Raw genomic sequence first — 17504 nt, 5'->3', positions numbered from 1 at the left:
ACCATTGCTGTTTGTCCAGCAACTCCATGGAGTCAACCTTTGCTGCTGGCAACAGCAAAGCCCTGATCTCAACGGATGCATTTCTGACGCAACTTCATCCCAGAATACACATTTTTAAAATGCAGTTTGGTATGTTCTGGGAACTGAGGACTGCATTGCAAAATTTGGGAAAAGTGCAAAACCCAAAAGTTGACCACATTTCCAATCTGTATATTAGCCTAGACACAACAAAATTATCTTCCATCCCTAGTGCTGAAGCATGGGAAATAATAACAAAATGCACAGACAACCGTTTCCCCTTTTATACGAATAAAAGTTTTATTGATTTCCCCCCCACTTTTTTTAGACAATTAGAAAGAACAAAGAAAGAGGAGAGCGAACAGTCTCATGAAAGGTAGAACCGGGAAGGGCTTTCCGAGCACTGGAGTGTGAGCTGCCGTGGGCAGCATTCCTTGAAAACGTCCTACATTTTTCGTTGTTATAAAAGCAGAGAGAATGTGTGTCTCTGTGTTATTTTACCCCCGCCCTCTATTTTTGCATTGCTGTTTTTTTTTTAAAGCCACTCTTCCACCCCTCCCCTCCCCCCAAAACCCCCAACCTCCAAGTCTGGAAAGGAGAAACCGGCAGTGAGCACATGAGGAGAGAGACTGCTCCCTGGGAAATGTGTATAAATTCAGCAGCCCATCTGTCTGCCTGGTGTGCTCGGAAGTCAATGAAGCAAGTTGCGTATGTGTTATGGGGGAGAGGGGCTTAGAGTAGAGGAGGAGGAGGAGGAGGAGGAGAGCATGGTTTGTTTGTTTTTTCTTTTTAAAAGCAAAGAAGGCACAGAATCTCAGCTAAGCTTCAAACCCAGTGCAACCTGAAGGACTCTCTCTGCAAGGATAGTGTGTGGGTAGAGAAGGAAATATGGCCTGGGCAGGGAGCTCTCCTAGAAGATGCCTCTGTGCCCATTTGGAAGGAAAGTATGAAGTCTGGGTGAGCCGAGTGGAAGCAGAAGAGTAGCAAGAGACCGACCTCTAGCAAACCCCATTTCCAGTGCAAGTTGGAAGGTGGGAGGGAGCCTGTGAAACAAGCCACCCCCTTTCATAGTGCTGGGGTGAGATCAGAAAGACGTCTCTCTCTCCTTCTCTCTCTCATTTGTCAGTGCAGAGAAGGAAAGCCTGGTAAGAAGAGCTTCCAAGGGGAGCATTTTCCCGTTAAGGAGATCAGTGTGTCAGCAATACAAATGAGGCAGGTGTGGACAGCGGGACTCAAGTGACATGTCCCTTGGCTCTGCCTCCTCGAGGTATTAGGAAATGGCCCCCCAGCTCTAAGTCTCCTCCACGGCATGAAAAGACCCTTGTTTGCTTATTATTATTTTTTCTTTTCTAAATCCTCAGTTTGAATTAAGGCTACTGAAAATTGCAAGAGTGAAACCTGTCAAGTCGGGTGGACAGGCAGGGGCAAGGAAGCAACAGGGCCTCATGCCAGCCTGCCACAGTGAGGTGCCACGTAAGAGTCAGTCATGCCACAAGGAGGGAAAGGGGGGGCAGCGCTGCCACGAGCCTTCCTTTCTGCTGCTCCCTGCTTTCCCACACTCACTCTGTCTGTCTGTCTCTCTCTTTTTCCCTGCTCCCTTTACTATAATAAGCCCCAAAGATCCAAGAAAAGGAAGGTTAAATGTGAAGCCTCAAATGTGTGAATGTTCAACTGGCCATGCAAGCCAGACCCAAACAGCCCTTATGGGGTGGGTGGGGAGGAGACGGACCCTGCCATGCAAACGCCAAAGGCGCTGAAGCCCAGCTCTTTGCAAAATGCCAGCCACACGCCCGCAAAACACAGCACAGCCCTCGATAAGCAACGGAGGCTTCAGCATTCCAACCAGCACCGTTACTGCCTCCCCCCCCCCCCCATGAATCCCTCCTCTCAACAACAGCAAAACAGCAGCAGCAGCAGCACATTCTGGCGCCAAGCAGCTTGTTGGGGAACAATGCCAGACTGACTCACAACAGTTTCCATGGAGGTGACAAGGGGTTGCTGGAAGCATCCAAAAAACTAGTGCAAGGTTGGGGCCGGGTGGATGGGGAAGAGAACATCCAGTCTGGGAAAAGGAGAAAGCAGGAGGGGGTGGCAAGAACAAACTAAAGAATAAAATATAACCCTCAAACCAATTCCCAATCTGCCCCTCCTCCCTTGTCTCGTCATTCTCTCTCTCTCTGTCCCTCTGAGACCAGCTTGGCTTGACCAGCATCTTTCCACTCCCCCCCTCCCAGCTTCGTCGTCTGTTTTGAGCCAAGCAGCCAATGTGCCATTCATAAGGCTGTTGAGTAGTCCTCCCTGCTAATGGCCCATCTGCTGACTATGGGGCCCTCTGAACCCCACCTCACTCGCCATCCTTGAGGGGGCCTCATTAGGTAGATCTTAGTAAACCAAGTGTGGCATCGTCCCCCTGTGACGCCTTGTGTGCCCCTCCCTTTGGCCTTGGCACATCCAGCCACAGCTGAGGAGACCCCTGAGATCATAAAAAGGGTTGTGGGAAGCAAGGGGAGGGGACCATCACACACCAGTGGGAGTGACTGGGGTGGGGGAAAGACACAGAGGAGAGGCTTGATGTTCCCCTTCAACGCATTTCAGGGAGGAAGAGGAGGGTCTCTTGTTTTGGCCAGGTCTTCACCCCCACTCGGTGCAACAGGTTCTTGTTTTCCTCAGAACCATGCCCACTTCCTACACCAAAGAGCCGGCTCGGCTCTGCGCCGGCACCATGACCGGCACTGCACCTATCCTTTCCAGCGTTGCCTGGCTCACGGCGTAGGAGCGTGTGTGCTGCGGTCTTGGCTTGCGGCTCACTGAGCCATTGCTTCTGGCCATCTCCTGTGGGGAGGGGGCTGTATTGGTTGTCACCACCAATGTCTTGGGTGGAGGGGGGGCTGGGTGGCCTCCATTGGCATAGACAGGGCGGGCGCTGGTGCTTCCAGAGCGTGTGAAGGGCTGGCGCACATCGTTGTTGAGGCGAGCAAAGGAGTCTGTGGCATGGTTTGCTTTGGGGTCGTTCCAGTACCGGCTGTTGTAGGTGTTGGATGATGTGAGAGTGTCGTTCTCCGAGGATGAAGCATCGCCATGGAATGCTTTTGTGGATGAAGAGCATTTGGGTGGCAGATCATCCTCCCTAGGAAAACAAGAGGCCATTGTTAGCATTGTAGTTGTCCTCCATTCTAAACACACCCATCCCTGGCAGGAACAAAAACACCTTGCCCTGGCGCAGCACAAGGAGAAAAGCAAATAACCCACACCATGTTGGCCCAATGATGTGCCCAACTTTGACATCTCCACCTTAAGTCTTACAATCCAATTTTCTGTGCCTCTATCTCAGCATCAGGCTGTTGGGCTTGAGGTCTAACAGAGTACAATGACGAATGACAAGCGACAATAGAATTGAGCAATGCTGGCCATACACTTCTGGGTGTCTTTTTGGTTTCATTTCCCCTTATCAATGGGGTGTAAGTGGGGAACCCCATATGCACTTGCCTTTGACTCCCACTACTGATCAATTACCAGGAATTGTGTATTTGTTCACATGTCAACACTTGGCAACACCTAAGGAAGAAATTATGGATGGAGCTGGCTTTTATGCCTGTGCCAGGACTCTGGGTGGTCAAGCCACTACTAGTAATGAGAGAATCATGAAAGAAATTAGTGTACGCTAAAATATTATTCTGACAGAGGTAGGAGGAACCTTCCTTGCAGCTCAGCTGGAAAGAAACTATGGCAAAAACTCTGGTATTACTGCTTTGATCCCTATTCATTTACAGGGTACCTCATGCACCTCAACCCTTATATCCCAGCTTGATCACTGAAACCATCTGCTGGAGAGCCATTGGTCATTCCCTGAGTTGGCAAGCTCATTTGACAACAGGAAACTGAGCCTTTTGTGTCATCAGCCCAGTGTTGTGGAAAACTCTGCCAACAGAGATTCTGCAGGCACCTTCTGTGCCAACTTTTAAACACCTGCTAAAAACTTTTCCATTCTATCTGTCTTATGCAGGCAATTCAAAATATATATTTCCATAAGAGTTAGCTGATTTCTTATTTTAACTCTTTTTGTATTGTGCAGCTATATGTACTTTTTTTGTAAACCACTACAATATATTTTTTAAATAAGTGGTATTTAATTTTTTGTAATAAATGAAGAAGATGACGGGGGAAAAGAAGGGACAGAGCAATATCTTGTCAAAGGCCAAACCTTATCTCATTAGGAATTTCCTCCTCCTCTTCCTCCTTGTGTTTGTTCTTCCAGTAAAAGAGTGTCACAGCCACCACGGTGATGCAGATGATGAGCACCAAGACCCCTGCAGCTGCAGCTCCAGCAATCAGGCCAAAGCTCCGGGGGTGAGCTGTGTGGGACATGGAATACATGAGAAGACGGAGTAGGGAAAAGGTATGGAGCAAGTTCAGCCAAGCCTCAGCAGGTTTTCACCATCAGGAGAGCCCGGCTTGATATCTCTTGTATCATTCCATCACAAGCTATTGTCTAGTGTGGGACCCCAAGAGACAAGTGGGGCAGAAGCACTCTCAGTATGGAGCCTACTACAGCCCATTCAAACAAGACCTCTGCTGCAGCAAGGGGTTAACATTTCCCCAGAACCAATAATGCTCTGGAGTTTCACAGCTCAGAAATGTGGCAAGTAAGTGCAGCTCAGAGACATCTCCAGATGCTGTCTCATGCGCTCCTCAAATCTTTGTTGCAGCATGGTGGTGGTAGTGGGCAGATATTGTCCCAAATTCTTGCCCCACTGGATGCCTCTGGGCATGTACCTTCCTGAGTGCCTCCTGCTCTAGTTTTGGTGGCATGAAATGGCTCTGTTCGCTCCCAAACACGACCAAGAAGGCCTAGCATGGCGGGGCACTTTTCACATGCCTGAAGGTTGGTGATAGGGTGATGGGTAAAAAAAAAAAGAATGACCCCTTAGCCATATCAGAGGCCACAGCTCTGAGAAACAAACTAGCTCTTACCAAGGAGAGCTGTGATTGGGATTAGTTTTCTTTTGCTGAAGGCAGCTGTGGGGCTTTTCCATCCATTTGGGCTGGGGCCATTGTGTAGAGGAGGGAGTCTACCCATTGTGCTGCAGCCCCATCCAATGCGCACCCACACCCACCTGGGGTTGCCATTAGTTGCGAAAGGCATCATGTGCAGATGCAGTGGGCATCTGCAGGGTATCTTCTACATGGTTAATTATCAGCAGTCACCCTTGTAAGTGAAGAAAATTATATCCAGTGATAGATGGGCTCTGAGCTTCCAGTGCAGTGTGAAAAAACACTGCACTTTCAATACAGTGGGGGGGGGGGGCGCTCTGGTTATTTTTAGAATGGGTCCAAATACCTGGTGCAAAGCAGTAGGTTTCATTCCCAAACATGCTCTTTAAAAAGAAGAAGCAAGCAGCAGGATCAACCCATTTTCTTTTGCCCTGAGCAAATTCTATTTCCTTTCCTTTTCCAGTATTTGCATCTCAAGCACCTTAGTTTTGTCATAAGATTTAGGTGTTACTGAAGACATCTATATTTAAGAAGGCTTTCTTAATATAAGTTACCCAGTCACTTATAGAACATTTTTATATCTGTAGAAATCCTTTTGTTGTTTTTGGAATTTGTAAAGATGGTTTTATTGCTTTTAGAGTTTGCTGAAATAATGTTACTATGTTTTATCCTGTTTTTATCCTGTACAAGACTTTGATGGCTTAATGCTATGAAGTGGTGCATAAATCTCTTAAATAAACAAAAATGAGGTATTTACAGGATTAGCATCTCTTACTCCGGACTACAAATTTCCACACATGCAGTGAAGTTTCATGCATTACTAGAAGATGTGCTTCTGCTTTCCCACTACCTGCTTCAACATAAAAAATGGGGTTCAAGGATCTCATTCATGATGGGGCAAGTGAGCCTGGGGAGAGGCTTCCAAACAAGACTGAGGACTGCTCATTTCTCACATTACCACAGAGACTGGGAAAACAGGAGGAAGACACTCATTCTTTTGCTTTCTCCATGTCTGTGTAATGCATGGGGAGGAAGTTGGGAGGGGCAACATACTGCTCCTGTAAGAAGAACACCCTGCTTGCATCCAACATGTGACTTAACCTCTGACAGGCAATGAGACATGAGGCTGACTTGTGCAAGACAAGTCCCTCATTAAAACTGACTTACGTGTAATCACTTGAACCTCAAGAGAACAAGTGCTGCTTCCGATGACATTAGAAGCCACACACTGGTAACGTCCTGATGACACAGTGCTAATATTGCGCAGAATGACTGTACCCTGAACTTGGTCTAGACGGGAAGGAAGGAAAAAACATAAATTAAATTAGAGACGTGGTATGTGGGGGGTGGAGAGAAAGACAGCCATTTCAATGCAGCCTTGAAAAGGCAAATCCAGTAAATCGTAAATTCTATGCAAGACTCTTAAGAGATAAATTAGAAAATAACCTTTAGATGAAAGCATCAGAAACAGACAAGATTAAGGTTTAAGGAGCTTACAGTGGACATTTTCTTCTTAAAGATTATTTTTTTATGTATGTGAAAGCTGAGGATAAGAGAATAAGGCAAGATAACTAGCAAGGGCCATCAACAAGCTAACACCTGTTCTTACGAGGAACTCAAATGCAGTTGTCAACTACTCAGCTTTTTATCATTCCAGAATGAAAAAAAAAAAAAAACATTTTCAGATCCTTAATCAAGAGCCATATCTGATTTTGAGGTCCAAACAAAGTGTAAAACAGTGGGCTGATTTGGGTGTAGTGCTAGAGCATAGTACAGTACAATGATCCTAGGTGAGTCTCAGGCTTGCACACTCAGCCCTCCCTTCTGATGTGACCACAAAGAGGTTCGAAAACTTTTGCTTCTGCTTTAGATTAGCTACAACTTGCCATGTGATCTAAACGAAACAAACAAACTGTGGTTAATTTTAAATATGGTTCCTAGAAACAAACCAACTTCAAATCATAGTTTAAGAAGTTGGCTTGTTTCTGCAAACCATACTTAAAATTAAGTGCAGTTCAGGGTTCTGATGAAACAACTGAGCTGTGGCTAATCTGAAATGGAGGTGGAAGTTTATGACTATACTAGAAGAAAAGAGGTGAGGGTTGTGTGGAATCCTAAGGCTCACTGTGACTCATCCTTATAACTTATACCATGCCTTAGTAGTTTAGTGTTATGTGTAAGCTGGACCAGCGAAACATTACATAAATCAATTAAAAACATGAAAGCAATGTAGCAAAATAATATGAAACATATCAGCTAAAAGGAGCTGTGTGTGTGTGATTGTGGCCACACACACCCCCCGCAACGTTCCTTTTGACATTTTTTCAGGGTGTGTTTCCACAAAAAGGATGAAAGTTCTTACTCACTCTGAGTGATGGAAGGAAACCCACTGCCCTCACTTTGAATTGGCTTTGTGATAACATCTTGTGACCCCATGTTCTTCTGATATTATCACCATAGCTACATGAAGCCTGATTGTCTGGGATAACTATTCCCAGAAAAATATAAAATCTACACCAGGACCTATTGACACAGGCAGTAAACAGCAGAAAACAGGCATGAGCACAGCTAAATATTTGAGGAAATACATCTGGAGGCTCATGAATGCTCCCCTTTTGCAACAAAAGTATTTACCTGTGAGCATTCAGCACAGCCTTTGGATATAACCCTAGGATATAATGAGTTGGCACACAGTAATGCAGGTGACATTGGAACAACACAATATACCAATTAAAAGATTGCTTTACTATATGATTTTTTCAATGTAAGATAATATTTCAGCACATCACCAAAGTGCACAATCAATACATGGTTGTTTGTGCATCATCCCATGGCTATTCACCCACATGCTCATATTCATACTCCACACACTTTGTAAACCACTTTTTTTAGCATTTGTGAACTAGCCTTCACTCACAGACTGGAGTGGAACCATCAGCAGGAATGCAAGAGGTGAATATTGGGCTGGCTCATTAATTCAAATCCCTAATAGAGATGAAGCATGCATCTCTAAATTAAGGGTGGTTGAGCTGCAGCACAGTTCTGCAAGCCAACTATTATGGCACAGCATCAGAGCTGCACTCAGGCCTGCCTCTTCTGCACTGCACTCCCAGGCTCGACAGGCTAGAGACAAGACTGCACAACAATAATGGGAGTTGTGCAGACTGGTGTACCCCACAGTGGCACTGCCTCATGCTCTGGAGTGGATTTATGGCACACTGGGCAGAAAGGTTGACCACCCCTGCTCTAAGGTATGTGTGCTTTTTTAGTACTATGATTAGAATTTCCACTAGAGGGCACCCAGTACTCTAAAGGCTCAGTTGCTTTCGTTATTTTGGACAGAGTATTTTCTCCCTATTCCTTATTTTTAGTGAGTTTCTGCACTTATCACAGCAACATTATCACTCCCCTCCCCTCCGTGACCTTCTTGGATCTGGTGTTTCCTGCCCTGAAACCCAGGTAGTCTGTCAGCAATTTGGGATAGACCGCATAAAGTTGTGACCTTAGTGCCAGCAGAACAAGCGAAGGGAAAATTTGACCAACTCTCTTGGAAAATGCAGTTGTAGGGTGGGGGGATGCAATGATCACCTTGTGTGGCTGTCGGGGGCAGCTTGGGGGCACTGTCCAGTCTTTCCCAGTAATAGGTTGGCCGAGGGATGCCTTCTTCTGAACTGCATGTCAGCGTGATGTCACTGCCAATGTTCAAAGAGCCCTGAATTCTGCAGACTGGGGCAGATGGAGGAACTGCAGGGAGAAAAGATGGCAGAGCAACAGTTAGGTCAGGAGCTGCGTTCAACAGAAAAGTGAGACCAGTCAGGACTCTAGGCTCTGGAGGAGGAGGGGTGGGAGAGAAATTCAATTCAGTTCACAATTGAAGGTGAACTTACAGATTTCACATTTTCCAAAAAAAAAAAAAAATCCTTCAAAATTTGCAACTGTATGAATTTTGTAATGTGGTTCCCCAGCCAAGTAATGTGTACAAAAATGAAGAGTGCATATACATGCATATTTTAGGGTAAATCACATACAAAAATCCATTGTATTAGGGGAAACTGCAGAAATGTGTATATTATGCAAAAGTGCATAAAAATGTTTATGGTAGGATGAATTTGGACACAACTGCTAATTTTCATGAGGACTTTATTTGGGGGGAAGTTCAAGCCGATAGAGAAATGTAGAAAAATGAACTTAAGGATTGGAATAGTGGAGTATGGGTAGATTTGATTTTTTAAAAAAGAGAGAGAACAAAAAGACAGGCTGAGAAAACAAAAGATACAGATGGCTTAAGACTAATAGGGGAAGCAACAGGCGAGGTCACCTGCTAAGGCTTTTGTAGCTAGTGAGCCAGCTCAGTCATAACCGCTGACTTAATTGTGGCCATTTTCGATTAGTGTCCTCTACGGGGAAGAACAACATCTGCAGCTCCCCACCAGCTTATACAATAAAGATATCATTAAAACTTTTTGCTTTAAGCCAATTCTGGTAGCAGAATGAAGATGGGAGGTTTCACATTATTCCTTTTGCAAAAAGAGAACACAACTGTTGGGAAAAATAAGATACAATAACTTTGGAAACACCAAGTAATTTTTTCAATTACATATTAGGGGCATGATAAAAGTGAACCAGAGACATGCATTCCCTCATTTCTCCCACTACAACTGCTGTCAGTAGTACTTTATGCATACACTAAGGAAATTTGGGGAAATGGTCAGTGAGCCTCTCCTCCTGTGATGTCAAGTAGTAGTAGTAGTAGTAGTAATATTAATAATAATATCATAAACACTTCAAAATATTGGGGAGAAAGTTGATAAATAGTAGAACTGATCTGAATGTTTGGTGGATTCCAGGATGCTGTTTTTGAAAGGATTAAGAAGAGAAATCCTTTCTGTAGGTTGGGGCCTAAAGTAATACAGTAATACAAGGTAGTAGTCTGAAGGCTGCTAGCTTACCTTTAAGGAAGTTTAAAAAATAATAATAATCTGAAAGAGACATAAAATCTACCACCTCATATTATTTTACATTTATGAAGTATACACCATAAGTCAAATTACTTTCTTCTTCCTCTATCAATGGCAATGAATTCCCTCTTTAATTGGAAACAAAGGTTTAATGACAGGAGTACCCCACCCTAATAAATTGTCTGTTTATATGAGGGAAGTAAAAGTTGACTGAGGCAAACCAATAAATAAAATAAAAATCCCTAAGGCCCCAGGAACATTTTAGCCCCACTCACTTGACTCTTCTTGGTTGGCCAGGAATCAATCCAGCCCATGGACTGAAAGGCCCTACTCTACTTCATTGGGTTTACAGCCTGGTAAATTGGCCTCCAAGAGTTCCATGTAGGATGAATCACCAGTCAGCAGACCCAAGGACCCATCTGAGCACACCAGGCCCTTTAAAATCTGAGGCTCAGAGCCCAATTCTCAGTCTCTGCCACTTGTCTGAAATGTGAGGTCTCTGACAAACTCCTCCTCTTTCTCCTCATTGCTGCCTTGCCCCATGGCCCCTGTCTAACTTTATTTTTGGCCTGCCTCTTAACTCCACAGACCCTGATCTGCCTTTCCTGGAATTCAACCTCACTTGTTTTGGAAAGTGCCCCTTCCTCCACCCTCTGGTTTGGATCTTAGCGCATGTCACTCACAGCAGACCCCTGTTAAGTGATGGCAGGAGCAGAAGCTTAGATCTAGACAGCCAAGGTTTGCTTTGTCCCCATGCTAATTAGGCTTCTTTCCCTAAAGGTCACAAAGACCCAAAATAGAAACGTCTGCCAGGTGCACCTTCTCCTGTCACCATGTACTACAATGGGAAAAGCCACTTGAGGTGAAATTCTCCTCTGCAAGAATACATCCAGTGCTTTCTGATACTTGTTACAGTATGTGAACAAGAGGGCAAGCTCCCTTGTTTCGTTTTTAGGCTTACACCCCTGAAGGTCTAATATTCCACCATCTGAAAGTAGTTTTGAACTCACAGAGCCCAACATTTTGTCCCACTTGTGCCATTATGTGGCAGACTAGCTATTTCAAATTTCGAGGAAAACCAGCCTCCTGTTTCAGGCTTTTCATGGTTATCAGTGGTCTGGACTAGAGCAAAGCACATACCCAAGACGTTGAGCCCAATGACTCCAATATTCCGGCCACCTCGGTCTGGTAGATTGTTGACCAAACACTGGTAAGTCCCAGTGTCTGACAGCTGGGTATTGTTGATGAAGATGGAGGCACTGGTGGTTGGCATCGTCATTGCAAACCCCACTCGCCCATAAAACTGGGGTGCACCATCAAAAATCTGACCCCCCTGGTAAATAATAACCTGAAAAACAAAGATATGACACTTCTCCTTAACAAAGCAATGGTTAAAAGAGGACTTGTTCACTCATTATACAGCGGCTTCAGTGTCCTGTGGTTTTAGTGCAATTAAAATACAACAATTGTGTTCTGAGGGTAAAATAAGCCATATGGAGCTCCTGGGTACTTACTACGCACTGCTTCTACTTTTGCTACCATGGAGAAGTATTTGCACAATAGATTTAAAAGATATAGGGGAAAATACAATGAAATGTTCCCCTAAAGGGAAGAGTCAAGCCTAGTCAATTTTATATGTCTTTCTATTTAGAAGGAGGCATATCTCCCTCCTCTGCATTTTGGAGTTCTGGAATACATGGTCTCATTTCCAAAGTGGAACTGATGCATTAGGAACCCTTCTCTGTTACTATTTTATATTTGCAAATTTTGTACTGAGTATTGAACATGGTCTGTTCTTTCACATTCACCCACCCACACATAAAAACGATGTGCAGAATGCATTAGGGGGAAATAAAGCGGCTTTTATGCATTTGCATCAAGATTCATTTTTGTGTGCTGTTTTACTGTTTTGCATGTGTTATTTTACATTTTGGTAAATCAGCACAAGAAAAAGCAGCAGTATTTACCAACGTGTGTGTGTGTGTTTCAATTCAAATGCTTTGGTCAATGTGGGACCAAATGTGTCCTTTGGGAAGTGTGTCCCTGTTGCTTTGGGAAATGTGTCCCTGTTAATTCTTCTCAACCTCTCAGCAGCTTTCGATACCATCAACCATTGTATCCTTCTGAAGCAACTGCCGAACTAGGGGTGGGTGGCACCGCTTTGCCCCCATGTTTTTCAACATCTACAGGCAACCGCTGGGTGGGGTTATCTGGAGGTTTGAAGTATGTTGTCAGCAGTATGCTGATGACACTCAGCTCTATTTATCCTTTACATCTGCAGCTGAGGCAGTGGAAGTGCTGGACCAGCGTCTTGCCGCTGTAATGGACTGTATGAGAGCCAACAAACTGAAACTCAATCCAGGTAAGACTGAGGCACTGCTAGTGGGTGGTTACCTGGACCAGATGGGTGGGAGAACGCCTGCTCTTAATGGGGTTACACTTCCTCTGAAGGAGCAGGTTTGTAGCTTGGGGGCACTCCAGGATACTTGAGGCTCAGGTGGCCTCAGTGGCCCGGAGAGCCTTCCACCAGCTTTGGCTGGTGGCCCAGCTTTGTCCCTATCTGGACAGGGATAGCCTAACTACTGTTGTCTATACTCTGGTAACCTCAAGGTTAGATTACTGCAATGCGTTATGCATAGGGCTGCCTCTGAAGACAGTTCAGAAACCTCAGCTAGTGCAGAATTCAGCAGCCAAGTGGCTCACTGGAGCAAGACGGTTTGAGTATGTTACACTGATCCTGGTCCGACTGCACTGGCTACCAATTAGGTTCCAGGCCCAAATCCAAGTGCTAGTTTTGACCTATAAAGCCTTAAACAGCTCAGGACCACAATACTTCAAAGACTGCCTCTTTCCATACGAACCTACCCAGACCTTGAGATCATCTTCTGAGGCCCTTCTTTGTGTGCCTCTTCCTCAAGAGGTCTGGAGGGTGGCAACATGAGAACGGGCCTTCTCTGCAGTGGCTCTCCCTCTGCAGAATGCTCTCCCCAGGGAAGTTTGTCTGGTGCCTTCATTATACACCTTTAGGCACCAGGCAAAAACGTTCCTTTTTAACTGGGTCTTTGGTTGATTTGATTGACATCCTATGCCTTTCTAAAATGTGGGGTTTTTAGGGGGGGCTTATTTTGTTGTTGTTGCTATTTTGATTATGTATTTTGTAGTTTTATATTTTGATTTTATTCTGTGAAGCGTCCTGAGACCTCTGGGTATAGGGCGGTATATAAATTCAATAATAATAATAATAATAATAATAATAATAATAATAATAATAATTCACTATGACAATGTATTCCAATAACGAGCATAAGCCTGAGTTTGCATTCATTTTAAAAAATGAATCAAAATGAAACAAATTGTCTATAAAACAGGGACCCTTTGTCCCACCTATCTGAAATCTGACAAGTCTGATGTAATAAAAAAAGATGCACAGGCATAGACTAACTGTTCCCTTGATCCCCCCCCTCCCCCAGAAATCTTTCTATGACCTGTATAGGCTGTTCCAGCAGAATTCAATGTAAAGAAATGAGAAAAAACTAGATTTTCACTTGAATTTCATTTTATTTTCTACCAGTAGACTGTAGGCTGTTATTGGAAAGTATCAAAGTTAAAGGAAGTAGAAAATTAGCTGGGTGTCCCATCAAAAGCAAATAGGAATAAGGAAAATAAATAAACAAGTTCCAAATCAGTCATGAAATAGAATGAAAAGTAAATAAATGCATAATGTTTTAAAAAAGAATGCAGTAACTAAATTATTCCACCACCAACCCTCTGCATGCCTTTCTCCAGATTTAGGCCCTTTCAACAATCATTCCTGTACTATATGTGATTATCATCAAGTGAGTCACTGCTCATGCTGTTACTTTTTAGCTACACCCAGTGGCCTGTTTGGCACCGCAAGGCTCAAATCAGAAGTTCCTCATACGGAAGTTCCTCTGTCTGATGCACTCCTACACCCTAGGGTGTGGGTAGCCAATGCTGTAGTCTCCAGAATTTCCTGGACTCCAACTCCCATTACCTCTGACCATTGGCCATGCTGGATGTGGCTGAACACAGAGAACATATCCGAAACACCAACAGTCAAGGTGCGGGTCTCAGAAACATATGCTACAGAAACCCAGAGCTTTATCAGACACACTTGTAAGATTCATGCCTGTCCATTCACACATTACAGCCAAAAAATGTCATTTGCAGCTATAGTCTGGCTGCTTCAGGCAAGTCTTCTTTGCATTGATTTATAAGCCATCCTATGAGCCTGACAGGAGTGCCTGGCGTGCTCTGGTCCATGGGGTCACGAAGAGTCAGACACGACTAAACGACTAAACAACAACAACATGAGCCTGTTTGTTGTTGGGTGGGTGGGTGGAATTGGCCAACTAGTTCTGTGTTTCTACCAAGAGTTTGGTACCTGTTCAGGTTGGTTGGCATTGGAGAGTGGCGTGACCATCCAAATGACGTTAAGGTTATTAAGCGCAGCACTGGTGGTAAAAGTACAGGGCAGGACCGCCGTCTGGCCCCGAGCAACTTCAACACTCCTTGTGTTCATGAACACTTCCAGGGGACTCACTAGACCTGTAAAGAAAGAGGCACCAAGGTGACGTGCTACATTTATCCAGGAGACCATTTTTTTTAACCTCTGCCTGCAATGACATACATACTTAGTAGGTGCACAAATGCAAGAGTGAGCTTCCCATCTTCCCTGCTGTGACCCTGAACATCCTCACTTCCTCTCCTGTATTTCCTCCCCTCCCCACAATGAGGCCACCTCTTTGGCCCACTTTCCAAGACTTTCCCCTGTCTGGAGCAATCCAGGACAGTCTGTGGCGCCTCTCTGGCTCTTGGTGCGCAGGATGCAGGAGGCATATAGAAGACAAAGATTCGTATTGCTAAGCTAAATAGCACCTGCAGGGCTACAGATGGGGATGGCGCACACAACAACTGCTTCTGACAGGTAAACGTAGGAAAGGTGGCAAGGGAGTATGGAGGAGGAACGTATGCTGAGTTTGCATCTGCTTTTGTTGGGACAGGCTGGTTCTGAGGCACAAATGAATGCAGCACCATAGAAGTGTACAAAGCAAAAGCAAAATGAAAAAAGGAACTGCTCTCAACAAGCTCCTTGTTCTAGTCATGCCTTCCACCGCCGCCACCATTTGTTATTTCCAGAGTCTTTAACTAGTGCTGAGCACTTTACAAGCTTTATAATAATTCACAACAGTTCTTGCCCACAGGCTTATAATCCACTACATTTATTACACCCCACAACCTATTTGCATTCAGAAATATATTTATCCTAGGGAAGGGCCTTTTTGGTAGTGGCACCTGCCCTGTGAAACACCTTCCCATCAGATGTCAAACAGATAAACAACTACACAACTTTCCAAAGACCTTTGAAAGCAGTCTTGTATCAGGAAGTCTTTTATGTTTGATGTTTTGCTGTTTTTTCCCCCCAAACAAACAATTTTTATTAAACTTTTGATTTACAAAAGTACATGCCTTGTCTTTTTTCAGGCTGTATAATCTTTTTTACATTTGAAGTGAGTCGTTAGTGTTGTATACAGATTGAAATTGGGGAAGAAGAAGAAGGGGGGAAGTTGGGGTGGGGTGGTAACACTTGGTATATATGTGGGATTTTTATTCTCTTTCTGTTCATTTATTATATTTCATTGGGAGTGATTTTATTATGTTGGAAGTCAGTCAGTGTGGCTGGGGCAACCCAGTCAGATGGGTGGGATATTATTATTATTATTATTCATCGTAGCTCAGTGGTAGAACATCTGTTTTGCATACAGGTTCAATCTCAGGCACCCCCAGGTAGAACGGATAATGTATCCAGTCTGAAGCCTTGAACAGCCACGGACAGTCAGTGTAAATATTGCTGAGCTAGGTGATCAACTGCCGGACTCCATACAGGGCAACTTCCTATGCTCATATCTTCTGAATCCTAACAGCAGAATTCCCACTAAAAGAACCTTAAATACCTGAGGCCCAAATCAGATGAGACATCAATACCATGCAATTAGCAATAGCTTTTTAAAAAGTAAACTGAAGACATGAATGGCCTCATCCATAATGGGACAATGTGGCAGGGGTGTGTGTCAAAGGGTTAAACCTCCCCTGCCCTCCCTTGCCAGGGTCCCAATCCAGATTAGCTCCTGTTCCTGCACCTGTAATTTATTCAAAAGCTAACCACACAATCACTGTGTGATTAACATCTCATCTAGTTTGACCTCAAGTCTACTGATTCTCCAGCCAAGGTGTAATCACCAGCTATTTACATAAATGTGATTAAATGGCAAACTAGGAGTGAGCAAACTTCTTTCCCATTCAGAATGAGTTGAGACACATTGGATTATTTATCTGGACTTCTAGGTGAAATCTGAATAGTTTTAGATAGTCAAAACCACCCCCTTGCACTTATACGTACAGTGGTACCTCTGGTTACAGATGCTTCAGGTTACAAACGCTTCAGGTTACAGACTCCGCTAACCCAGAAATAGTACCTCGGGTTAAGAACTTTGCTTCAGGATGAGAACAGAAATCGCGCAGCAGCGGCACGGCAGCAGCGGGAGGCCCCATTAGCTAAAGTGGTGCTTCAGGTTAAGAACAGTTTCAGGTTAAGAACAGACCTCCAGAACGAATAAAGTTCTTAACCCGAGGTACCACTGTACATATTCCTCAGCCCTAAGTATTAGTGCATAACAATAAAATTGTCAGGACAGTCCAGTGCCTTGAAGGCTTTGTAATGGCAGCAATCTGAACAGTGCAGACCAGCCTTTCCTCACACATGTATACAACTTAATCTGTGCAGACTTCAGACTCTGCAAAAGCCCTTAATCCATCTGTGCATGTTTGGAAGAATTATTGGAACCATACTCTCCATGCCAGGCCCCAAGTAATCCTAAAATAATCATTTATGTTCAAGAGTGTTCAGGTCCTCTGTGAGTACTGACATAGATCAGGCCCTCCCAGTTGGCCCTGTGGGTCATGCTTTGGGGACAGATAGATTTACACTGGATAATCCACAGGCTGTGCCAAAGCTTCTAAATTCTGATACCCAGAGGCCTCTGCAGTGGTTCATCCTACAAGGCTACTAAGAACTGTGGGATACTGTAGAGCTGGTCAGCCAAACTGCAGATTCTAGTACAAGCCAATCCCACTCTTGACCCCAAATACCAAAAACTGCTGCCTGCAGCTTCATACTTCACTGTTTTCTTACACAACTTTCTTTTCTGTGTTAAAAAAAAGGGGTATAAATGGCAAAATAGGCACACAAGTTTATCCTGTGTGTATATACCTTATTGATTTATTTCCTCACTTACAGTTATAAATGAACCTTTCATCCTATCGATCCTAGGGCAAGCAACAAAAAAATGCATATCTGAACCAAGTAGGCCAGTGCCACATGAAAACATTTTAAAATCCTTATCAACAGTTACACATCAACTCTAAAAATACATATACACACACAACATTGATGTGAAGTTGTCTTTAAAGGGCCAGCAATATCCATGTTACAAGTGTATACTTGCTCTCACATGT

General features: G+C 44.2%; 1 protein-coding gene across 3 annotated transcripts in view; it reads right to left on the bottom strand.

The window, feature by feature from the left end:
* Positions 1 to 292: 292 nt before the first annotated feature.
* IGSF11 (immunoglobulin superfamily member 11) overlaps positions 293 to 17504 on the bottom strand; it is a 168364-nt gene continuing 151152 nt past the window's right edge. For all 3 annotated transcript variants that reach the window (XM_083437186.1, XM_083437184.1, XM_083437185.1), the window contains 6 exons: positions 14374 to 14537; positions 11109 to 11316; positions 8599 to 8754; positions 6178 to 6300; positions 4220 to 4370; positions 293 to 3145 (listed from right to left, as the gene is read on the bottom strand). In XM_083437186.1, coding sequence (XP_083293312.1) covers positions 2704 to 3145; positions 4220 to 4370; positions 6178 to 6300; positions 8599 to 8754; positions 11109 to 11316; positions 14374 to 14511 — 1218 coding nt within the window. In that variant the 5' untranslated portion in view covers positions 14512 to 14537 and the 3' untranslated portion in view covers positions 293 to 2703. The remainder of the gene's footprint in view (positions 3146 to 4219; positions 4371 to 6177; positions 6301 to 8598; positions 8755 to 11108; positions 11317 to 14373; positions 14538 to 17504) is intronic.

This window comes from Podarcis tiliguerta, assembly GCF_965153285.1.
Source record: "Podarcis tiliguerta genome assembly, chromosome: 4".
Lineage (NCBI taxonomy): Eukaryota > Metazoa > Chordata > Lepidosauria > Squamata > Lacertidae > Podarcis > Podarcis tiliguerta.
Note: the sequence above shows the minus strand (reverse complement) of the source record. Positions and strands in the feature narration are given on the sequence as shown.